General features: G+C 41.7%; 1 protein-coding gene across 1 annotated transcript; it reads left to right on the top strand.

Moving 5' to 3' along the window:
• Positions 1-7,202: 7,202 nt before the first annotated feature.
• sb:cb81 (mRNA decay activator protein ZFP36L1-like) lies at positions 7,203-11,364 on the top strand. Its single transcript, XM_037471710.2, has 2 exons — positions 7,203-7,649; positions 8,242-11,364. The coding sequence occupies exons 1-2, from the start codon at positions 7,596-7,598 to the stop codon at positions 9,475-9,477; spliced, it is 1,290 nt and encodes a 429-aa protein (XP_037327607.1). The 5' UTR covers positions 7,203-7,595; the 3' UTR covers positions 9,478-11,364.
• The last annotated feature ends 580 nt before the right edge of the window (positions 11,365-11,944 follow it).

The raw sequence follows: 11,944 nt of genomic DNA, 5'->3' as shown, positions 1-11,944 counted from the left end.
GAGAGTACGAAGGAGTCAAACACACAGGACATGCAAGTTCGGCTTCTGTTTTGAGTTTATTTATTGGATTCATAACCATTTGTCATGTGGCTCATTGGGATGATGAAGGGTTTTAAATGAATGTTTGAGTAATTACTAAAAGGCTCTTTTTCACTTAAAAAGCCAGAAAAGGTGACTCTAAGAATCATTTTTGATGGCTTTTTTATTTTGAGGACCTGTTTTGAAGTTTTGGGGGAAAAACACAACAAAATAACTGTCTGACAGGGGAAGGGCATGTAGGAGAGAATCCAGTAATTCTTCCATCGTCTCAGCGTGTTTAAACAGCCAATGAATAAAATAATACATTCAAAGCAATGAGCAGTGGTGGTGGAGGTATGTGAACAGAAGTGTATTTCTACTTAAATCCTTTGAAATTCAAAATAAACCAAGTAGTATATTTCATCTTTATATTTGTCTCATCCAGAGTCAAGAGTCATTTGGTTGTTTGTCTGAATCAGGTTCAAGTTAAGGCTCCAACTCGCATTGAAACTTACCATTTGACACGTTTTACAATGGGAGCAGCTATTCATTTCAACGAGTAACACTGGTTCTTTGTGTTTTGCATTGAGTCTCTTTCTGGACGCTGCAGGGACATTTTGGATGGTGTTGAGGCTGTGCTTGGGTATGGAGCCTACCAAACTGTTTGAGGGTCTTGGGTGGAAACAGATATAATGAAATAATATGTACGCCAGTTTCATACTGGACAGAAACTCCCCCAACGGCCTCTAACCTTTGGCTTTTGTCTTCATTGCGAAAGGTTCCAATCAACATTTATTTACCTGGAAAAATCACTTTGTATTTATGCATGCAAGCTCCAGCCAGCAGTGAGGGAAACTTGGCCAACAGGGATTTTGATAATAATTATAATCTATAAACCTACAAAACATGCATGTGATGTACTCTCCTCAAAGCACCAGACTCCAGACAACAAAGTCACTTCATCTCGCTGATCATCAAATCCTCCCTCATTTAAATTCAATAAAAACCCAATAGAATTAGGTAATCAGTCTGTCACTTGTCCCAATAATCAACAACTGTGGTTTGGTGAGAACAGAAATCGAATACACTGAGATGTAACAAGAAACAGTTTATATGCGCTCCTCGAGGCTGCAAGAGTTCAGTGACAGAAACAGAAATAGAAAAATGTACCTCTCTGATAATTATGAAACACACTGAAATAACCACTGCAACATTTGCACAGTTTACACAGCAAAGCATACACGTATACCGGCAAAGGGAGAGGGATTAGTTTTTCGGGTTTAAAAACATGTGGAAACCTTCCACTTCGTGCTTATTTTGTAGAAGAAAATAAGGGTTTAACATTTTTTTTAAATTGTCTCTTATTTTAATTCTGAAACCAGCTAGTCTCACAGGTCACCCTTGACCTTGGTAACAAGTGTTGATAAGCTGCGATTAAATTATCAAATGTTTATAAAAATTCCACAAATGAAGAAGTATATCAACAGTTTACAGCGGCGTTTGGATTGACTGATGGATCATTTTTCAAAGAGGTTGCAGAGACAAACTGTAAAACATGCAACAGACATTTCTTATCACAACGCCTCACTGATACGTTACTGCGGTATATGTATATGTGTGTGTGTGGGTGTGTGTGTGCGTTTGGGGTTAAATAACTGTAATCCCGTGTGGTTTCCTCCCTGTGGGCAGTCAGTTTGGTAACAGACGGACTGTCGTTATGTCTTTCTATTTGTTTTTTTATTTCCACCTCTCTCCCTTTTTTTTTACAGTTTGCCTTCCTCAACAAATCTGTCCACACTATTTTATTGAGTAATTTTAAAAGCATTAAAGTACACAAATTTCAATTCACACTCTCTCCAACCCCCCTTTTCCCTGTATGTTCTTGTATTTTTTTCTCATCGATCATACACATTTATCTGTTACCTCTCTCTCTCTCTCTCTCTCGTTTTCTGTTGTTGTGGTCAGGTCTAGTGACACAGCAACTGCTCTTACACAACCAACATAACTGTAGCTGTGCGATGTGTGGAGGGGTGTGTGCATGTGTATATGTGTGTGTGAGTTGGTAGGTGCCAGGGTACATGTGTCTACAAACAGCATCTGTGTGATGCCTTAAACCAAGGACAGTTTTTCCCATAATACACAATTTCACACAATTTACATGCAACCGTGCATTCTCTGCATTCATGGTGTAGTAGGCAAAGTTGTGCAAAAAAACACCACTCTGCACAGTGTTTAATTAACACCTCGGCAGTACAGCAGTAAACAGAGTAATCAGGAAACACGTTGAAGAATATGAACAAAAAATACTTTTGCCTTAAATGGTTGCAGATATGGTCATAATTTGGGTTCGTTGTTAAACATTACATTTTGATACACAGACCTATAAAACACACAGGAATTATTTTACATTTGATTGTTCCACACAATGAAATGACAAGCCAGGCTTTTTTTGTTGGAAAATCACTTTTAATTCCTTTAGATTATAAAAAGGAAGGCGTTTTTTTATACAGCTCTGATCAGGTTTAGGGAAAGACACCATGATTTTTTATGTCTACATTGTCCCATCTCGGTATTTGAACTTTGGCTTTAATATAACTTTAATATCTTTGAGGAAATTACAATTTAAAAGATTAACAGACGCCTCATCGATCTTAAAAAGGTATTCTTTTTGGCCCGAGCCAAACCGTTTTTTTATCTGAAACTAAGAAAAAAACGTAGTATTCGTAATGTATTTCATCCCAAACAAATATAATAATGCTTCTGTGCACTGTTTGCAACATTATGTCGCGTTTCCACCGAGCGGTGCGGTACGGTACGGGTCGGGTCGGTACCCTTTTATTTGTGTCTCCACTGAGAAAAGTACCAAAAGTCCGCACCGTACCGTACCACTTTTTGGGTACCCTTCCGTTGGGGTACCTGGCACAGTTGTTTGGTACTAAAGGGTGGAGCTAGACTCACTGCAGAACGTTGATTGGTTGAAAGAGTGTCGTCATTTGTGCGTGCCGTAATGGGAAAGACAACACACGAAGGAACACCGTCGCAACAATGTCGCCGCGCAGCATTACTTTAACAGCAACAGATTGAAACGCAAGAACAGGATCGGCTGTATGTCTCCATTGTTGTTTGCGGTTAGCGTTTCTTTTTCGCGCGATCGAATGACGTCAATCTACTTTCCGTCCAATACCGCGCCTATCAAGTGATGTTACCACTACTTTCTGTAATACACCACGCCTATCAAGTAAGGGTACTGTTGGGGGTGGAAACGCTCACCAAATCATGGTTAACAGACCCGACCCGTACCGACCCGACCCGTACCGTACCACTCGGTGAAAACGCGCCATTAGAGGCTACAATGACCAATTACCAGTTTGAAAAAGTTCCAAACAGAATTGAAACAATAATTAAAAGAGTTATAATACTACCGCAGATATTGTACACACGGCGGTGTAAAAGTTGAACAATCCGTCAAAGCTGAAAGCTAACAAGGAAAACAAGGCAGCAAAGCGTTCAACGCCGAATTGGGTGACACGCCCAGCTGGAGCGCCTCTCCTTGAGCCCAAAGAAAAAAAAAAGAAATATAATTATTTATTTAAGTGTTTTGAAATATGGAATGTACCGTGTTATATTTGTAAAATATTATAACTGTGCAACATATCCTGCACGTACCTGACTGTTATACGCACGTCCTGTCCTGTCCTGAGTGTTCCAACTAGGGGCAATCTCAATATTGCGCACAGAAGGCAGGTCTAAGAAGCACTTTAGCCATTTGCTGATTAAAAAAATGTGTGACATACAATTTCGCCAATCAGCTTCATCAAATAGACTCCGCTTGGGTCATCATTGGTTTTGCCCCAAGATGTAAGTGAAGGGTACAGATTTTGTTGCCATTTATTGTCGGAAATTGATTTGATTGCCCTACTAACATTTCCCACCAACCTCCACTGCTATTGCCTAATAATGGTTATGCATTTCAACACCATTAAGCGTTTGTTTGACAGTGGACATTTAACAGGGTAGATACTGAGGGGGTTTAAATAAAAATTCCAGGCTGAAGCATCTCATCTTTTCGCTATTACTTGCATGCATCCGGGATTCATTCTGCAATTATGTTCATGCATTCATTTGATTCAAAACAGTGGAACTGTATTAACGATTTACCTACAAGTCTCCAACAGGTGATACCTTTTGAGTTGTTGTGGCTGACTTTGGTTGCTGGGAGCACAATCAAGGAGCTGAGTTGGAAATCTCACATTGGCACCATTCCAACCATTTCGGTCTCACAAGTTGTTGTGGAACAGCTGATTTTTCTCCAACTAGCTTTGAACCATCCTTACTGACCTCGATTTGCGTTTGAACACAACAACCAGCTTTGGAATGGCAAACCGTGAGGATGAAACGTTACCGCTGAGGGAGTGGGTGGAATGCCACTGACCAAAATGTCCGGACTTGACCGTGATCGTTATAGATGAAGAGGTGAGGTTTTAATTAGGGCTGTCAAATGATTAAAAATTTTAATCAAATTAATCAGAATTTTCACTGGATTAATCATGATTAATCACACCTGAATCCTAACCATTTTTTCTTTCTGAAATGCATACTAAAGATAAATAACAGGACACAGATACATAATTATCATTATTATCATCATTATTATTTTTTACATAAATACATGTTATTGATATTTGATTTTTCAGAAATTCATTTCAGAAAATAATCAAAGCAATGTTATTTGATAAGTCACAGACTGATTTCCCTGCATGGCTCTAGAAGGGTCTCGAGCCTCTGCAGTTTATCCCACTCTGCTGTGAGTTTGTGCTCCTGATGGTTCAGGGCTGCGATGACCAGACATGACCAGACATGTCAACCCTCCCGATGTTTCAAAGCCCCTCCCGAAAATCTCCCGGACCGACCTTTCTCCCGATTTCCACCCGAACAACAATATTGCTGCACCACCCGTCACTGGGCGCGCCGTTTCAGACCGAACAATAATAAAGGTTACACCTTGAAGTCGAGCGCGGCGATTAGAACGACTGGCGCTGCAAAGAAATCCGCTACCACCCCCATTTCAGTGTGAAATATTCCCATACCTGGGAGGATTTAGATCGCATTGGCTTCCCTTCCTCCGCATGTTTCAGAACAGTATTACGGGTCTCTCCGATGGTCCTCTACCTCAGCGCTGCTCTTAGCCAAGCTCTGCTGGGCGGAGCTTTTTTTCTCTGTTCTGCTGCGCGAGAACGGGGAGGGGGGGGGGGGGGGGTGCGGGTCTCTGGCGCAAACGACTTGCTGAACCTGACGTCCTGACATATGCCTGCAGGTGGCAGTAATGTGTTGTATAGGATGAAGTGCATTCCCTAGAGGAAGAGGCACTTTACTGACCTGAATAATTTGTCACACTGCGCATGCGTGAAATGCGTCAAAAAAATTGACGTAATTAACAACAAACAGCTGATTAACGCCGTTAACGCGCTATTTTTGACAGCCCTAGTTTTAATTAATTGAGTTTCAAAAGATATCCTAAATATTTTACATCTTTGTAACCTTGTTAGTTTCTATATATAGTATAGAAGTATAGTAGTAGTATAGTAGTCTATATATAGTTTTCTATATTTTTTTCATTTTCCACTTACATATTAACATTGTAATTATGACCAAAAATATGGACATCATTCTACTGTAAGTAGAGTTATGATTGTATAAAAAAGGTAAATGGTGCAGTTTACAGATAGTAAGCAGCAACAAAAGACTTGGGTTATGTTTTGCTTTGTGGATTCGCCCCCTAGCTTACGTGGACAACTTATACCCTGTTACAATGCATTTTACATACACAACACATATCACTTTGTCATTGTATGTGTTGTACCTCGAAGGCATCTCTGAGATGAGAAATGTTGAAGAACTAAAGCTTACCTCACAAAGCTGGGAGGGGTACGCCTTGAAACAGACCATCAGTCTAACACATTCCCACTCCTTTTACACCTTTGGGCATTTTGGAGTTTCCAATTGACATAACTATAGCAGAGACTTGATGGAATACTGAAGCAAAGAGCAACACAAAAAGGATTTTAACTTGACTTTGAACCAAATGTTTTGCAATCTAGATCTAGATATATATAATTGATTAGTTGAGACATTGGAGAGCAGTAACTCTTGAGACATTGGTGCATCCAGTTAGACCACTTTTAGTTTGTTTCTTTAAATGTGATTTAATTACGGTAAACCTTTTAACTAGATACCACCATGAAACCTCAGGTTCAGACTTCTTGTTTACTTTGGTTGACATTGGAGTCAAAGCTTTTTCCAGAGAGATTATGAGATATCTAATTTTATCCTTCCATAAATCTGGAATAGCTTTTAAAATACATTGTTACCATGTTTTCAGGAGTAGAATGTAGAATGACAGCCTATGATGATGTATGAACAAACCTCTCATTTAAATAGCGTCATCATATATAAATAGGAATAAAAGTGTTTAGTGTATGTATGTGATACGGAAATTTAAAATTGAGATGTTAGTAAATAATAAGCACATGAAGCGTTATCTAACTTTTTGTGAATTTATGAGAAATCTAGAATAAACACAAGAAGACAAAGTTGAGGCATAAACACGGTAATACGTTTTTAGGCTGTTTTCTTTCCAATAGTATGAAAGGAAACAAGATATGGACGCCAAACAGAACAGAATCCCCCAGTGCATAAAACACAATTTTTTGCTTGTAGTGTCTTGCCTTAAAGTGATGATACAAATCCTTATGACAAAGTAATTTTGTTTTGATAAGGTTGCACATTTCCTCTACTGTTGAGCATGTTTTTCACTCACTTAGTACAGTGTAGATGAAAACATCTGGAGGAATAAACGTACATGTATAGAAGAGTTTTGTTGTCACATACACTAAACCAATTTGATGTTCATTTTAACTCCACCAATGACAACAAATGTGTTTTGGTTTGTGGAATCGAGGTCATTATCTCCTTAGCTGTATCGATCTTAAACAGTGTGCGGGGATGGCGGGTAAAAAACAAAGAAAAAAGAATGCATCTTTAAGGATTTGGTAATGAATGGGTAGAAAAGTGGCTTCATTCAACTCCCTCCTCTTCTTTCTGTGTCCACCCTGCCCCCCAGCACACTATTACAATGCAGGTCCCCCCCCCACCCCAACACATACACACACACACACATTAACACACACTCCCTGCCCTGCCCCCTGAGCAACACGGGCAGGGGGTGGGTGTGTACGGTTGGGTTTCCCTGACTATTTAAGCAGATTCCAACAGATGGCCGAGAGAAATTTTCCTCTGAGGGGGTCACGTTGCTCTCTCTCTCCTAGCTTCCGGTCTCCTTTTCAACGGATCTGACTACTCCTTATTTTCTATCCCCTTTAACTAAAAACACTTCTAACACCTGGTACCAGCAGCTTCTCAACTGTAGGAGAGGCAAACTTAGATCTTCACGGTTTTCCATTTTTTTTCTGGCAATTGTGCTTGCCAAAGTCCAGAAAGTTTTTGTCTTCCCCAGCCTTTCCCCACTGTGGGATACCAGTCATCCGCTCCTTCACCCGGCTAGGACGGCGGAGTAAACCATGCCCTCCGACTTTCTAACGCCTTTCTTGGAACTGGATGAGGAATTCTTTAAGGTTAGTGCAACCAAAGACCATTTCAACATTTTGTGCATCAATAGCAAGATCTGATGTCTCTTGCATTGCCTAAGAACTAATTAAGTGTTCTTGTTTTATTATTTAACCCATGGCCTCATTAATAATGTAAAAATTGATTCTTGTTTACACCACAAGAAAAAAAGTTGTGTATGAGGGATTTCTTTTAGTAGGATTTGTTAAACACAAAGTTTGAGACTCCCAGAAAAGTTTAGGAGTTTAGAATATAGAACATATTTTTATCGGTAAAAAAAATAACAATTGTTTTTCTCATTAGAATCTGTAAAGAACAAACACAATAGCTGAAACTCTAACACATACACTATACTTCATAGATATCGATGGAGTTTTGTCTCTATGCGATTGAACAAAATCCAAAACTTCATTTTATTACTACATGAAACTGGGAAGAAACCTTTTTTGAGGCCTAACGTACTGCATAAAACGCAATCTGCTTTAGTTGGAGCTTTAAAATCTTCTTTCAGCTCATCTTGGCCCCGCCAGTCTCGCTCCAGCGCTCCAGGAATGCAGAAAGCTCACATCTATTCTTCTCCTCTCTCCTTTTGTGTGACAGAATTTCCGTGGCCTGGAGGCGACAGATGGCTCGTCAACCGGCTCACAGCCGCAACGGACACAGCACAGTCAGAGAGTCGTGGGCTTCCAGCGTCGCCATTCTCTGTGCCCCGTGACCCTCCCTAACTCCAAGTTTAACAACAACAACAGCAGCAGCAGCAGCTCTGAGGTGACTGACGCGGCAGCCGGCTGGGGCCTCAACGTGGCCCCCAGCCAGGGGTGGAGCGGAGAAAGTCAGCTTCCCCGCTCCACACTCAGCCACATTCCCTTCAGGGTTGACCGATCGGTCAGCATGATCGAGGGCAACGTCAGCGGCTCAGTAGGCAGAGACGACCAGATGGCTAATGTGTCCCCGAAAGTGCTGCTCCCGCCGCCGGGCTTCTCCCTCAGCAACGCCTCCTTCACCTCCCTCGCATCCCCCTCGGCCTCCAGGCCTCTTGCCCCCTCGCCTCACATCTCCACCCGGTACAAGACCGAGCTCTGCCGCACTTTCGAAGAGAGCGGGATCTGCAAGTACGGCGCCAAGTGCCAGTTCGCCCACGGCATGGATGAGATGAGAGGCCTCAGCAGGCACCCAAAGTACAAGACGGAGCCGTGCCGCACATTCCACACCATAGGCTTCTGCCCGTACGGGGCCCGGTGCCACTTCATCCACAACGCCGACGAGGTCCTAGGAAACAACGCAAGCGCACCCCCGCAAAAGATGAGGCCTCCTCTGCTGCGCCACAGCCTCAGCTTTGCAGGGTTCTCCTCCTCTATGCAGACTTTCCAACCAGTTGAGGAGTTGCAGCCGTCCTCGTTCCTCTTCACCCGGGCCTCTTCCGTCTCCCCTGCTCCGTCCTCCACGGGGAGCCCAGAGCTCCTTTCCCCTCTCTTCCCCGAGCCGGGGGCCCTAAAGCATTGTCATTACCCTTTCTCCGGAATCCCCACCTTGACCGACGACGGCGGCGATTCTGCTCTGCGGTTCTACGCCATTAAGGAATCTGTGGGCACTAGGTGTTCTTCCTCCGCTTTCCCCTCTAAAAACCAGAACCTGGCGTACCACCTTCCCCAGCAACTGCCGGTGTCCCTGAGCGGCCTGGCCGGCCTCCAACGCTGCTCCTCGGCCGACTCCCTCTCTGAGGAAGGCTACACCTCCTCCTGCTCTCTCAGCTCTTCCTCCAGCGGCACAGACTCGCCGAGCTTCGAGGGCCGTCGCCTGCCCATATTCAGCCGGCTGTCTGTTACAGACGAGTAGGGAAGGGTTTTACTGTGGGGCTGGATTTTCCCGGGGTGTAGGCGGTCCAGTTATTATGTTGATGTGACAAGGTACTGGTGTCGGCTTTTGTGGCCAGTCTAGAAACACCAGTCACAATGGATCAAAGCATTAGGTATTCAGCTCCTTCCTAAATCCAGCCAGGTAAACGTACCTAACTTTGTGCATATTGCATTCCTCATCCAAGCAGTTGTAGCGCTGCTCAGTGTTTGTCCAGTTTTAGCTGACTTCTTTTTTGGTTGCTTTTTTTAATTGTTTTTTTTGCCATTGTTACTGCTGTATACTGTTGTATACCCATTTTAGAGAATATTTTGAGGGTACATTGGGGAGCTTGGCAATGACGCCAATACGTTATTCAGTTCCATGTGAGAATTTTCCTTTGCCCTAAATTGAGAAGCATTATGAGATGAATGCTGTTTGCCCTATGTATGACTGGTGTGTTATCCACCTTTTGTTTTTAATATAGCCATGTTGTTTTTTAACAGATCTTATTTTTACTCCTTACAGTTTATAGTGACCCTAGCCAGCAACACTTCTTCAGTTGTATTAAGGCTTTCCAAATGTGTCAAACCAGCTTCTTATAATTGGTTGAATGGTTGTAGCCACGTGATTGTATTTGTCAGCCATTTTTACTGCCTGTCAAGGATTGAGCTGAACTGCCTTATAGCAAACAAAATGTCTAAGCGGCCCACTGACTCTCTCTAGTTACCAAAGTTGATGTTAGAGTTCCCCCTAACCCTCTAGAACTGTTAACGCCTAGCCTAGTCTTTAACCACAGGGTTATGATGACTGTTATACCATCACACTTTTGAAGACTTATTTATTGCTTTTTTGTATAATTCGTTGAGTTTGTGGTTATTTTTATGCATTGTTTTATATATCAGATACATTATGCTTTACTTATGCATTCATGATGTCTATCTGCTTGTTTTTGAGGCTATCTAGAAGCTTTAAGAAGGCTCGCGGACAGGAGAGGGGAAAGGAGAAAGAGAAACATTTTTGGCATTCTATATGTACTTATGTTGCCTTATTGGCTATCAGGCCTGGCAGAAATCAGGACTCGCTGAGTTCTCACACGGACAGCAGCTCCACGAATTAGGGCCCTGCAGACCCACCAGGTCCGTCTGCTGTCGTTGTGATCATCCGGCGAGTCCACTCTCCTCTCCACGAAGCCTCCAATCTCTGACTGTAATTACCTTTTTGTTAAGTGCTGTTATCTAAATGTAAAGCAAAATGCGGGGGATACAGGGGCTCAAAACACATTCATGGCCTTGACGTAAATCCGCACCTACGCAGCTATCAAAAGAAATGTGTATGTTAAAATTTCTATTATCCATTGCACATGTTCCTGTCATTGGGACTGCTGTACTACTACCCTGTGGTCGTTGTGTGTGGAGATCCCTGTGCGCCAACTTCTTGTTGACAGGTAACCTTTGTTTATTGTTGACTTCTGTGATTTGGAGTTGCCTAGATGAAAATGTGTTTATTGGTTGGCTTCTGTTGCACGCCAGCCAGCTAGTTTTGCTAGCTAACTCTCCGAATGAAGTCAAGCAAGTTTGAATGAAACAGGCAATATCGACATTTCTTGTTTTTTGTCAAGACGACAACTCAACCTGCCCCAAGGAGTCCGGAGACGCTTCTTGTTGTAGTTTATTGTTAGCTTGACCCGGCAGCAAGCCGTTTTTTTGTAACTTTTGTTAACTTAAAGCCTTATTTATTTTTTTGTTTTTCGAAGCGAAACCTATATTGTGGTGTCTGATATCTTATTTTCTTTTGTTTTATTTTACATAATTTACAACAATAATTTATAGTGCATTTATTGTTTACATTCCATGAGTTATGTTGATATCCTAGCTCTTTATCTTAATATATTTGTCCCCTTTTATCTTAAAATAAAAGTCTTTGAAAAGTGAGTGCCCGGCTGTCTTCTCATTGAACCCTTCATTTTGTTTTATAGTGTGCAGAAAGTGAGTGAGTTATTTGATTAAATGATGGATGTTTTCAGACAGTTCTCTAAAGATTATATAACTTAGATCATTCTTGACTTGAGTAATTTAGTTGAATTATTAGACAAAAACTAATGAAACTTAAGCAAAATGGCATCCACCATTATATATAAAAGATCGTCAGAAAAGCTTAAATTATGATCCACATTAACTGCACTAATAGTATTAGCAGCACTAAAGTATCTTTAGTCGTATCCTCACATCGTCATTACATTACTCCCCCTGCGCTACCTCTCACCATTACGAAAACATATTTTTTAACTCACAATTTTATTCAGTTTTCCTTACAATTGTGTTGCATTACTTCGAGGAAGATGATGAGCTGTGCTAAGCAGTCAGACAAAGTGATGTTCTGTGAATAGTTTGGGCAAAATATCTCTGTTTAACCAGGATATGAGGGGATGCAGGAACATCAGAGTTGCTCAGAATTAAATATTTCTCAG

This window comes from Pungitius pungitius, chromosome 3, assembly GCF_949316345.1.
Source record: "Pungitius pungitius chromosome 3, fPunPun2.1, whole genome shotgun sequence".
NCBI classification, from domain to species: domain Eukaryota; kingdom Metazoa; phylum Chordata; class Actinopteri; order Perciformes; family Gasterosteidae; genus Pungitius; species Pungitius pungitius.
This window is presented reverse-complemented; position numbering and strand designations above follow the sequence as displayed.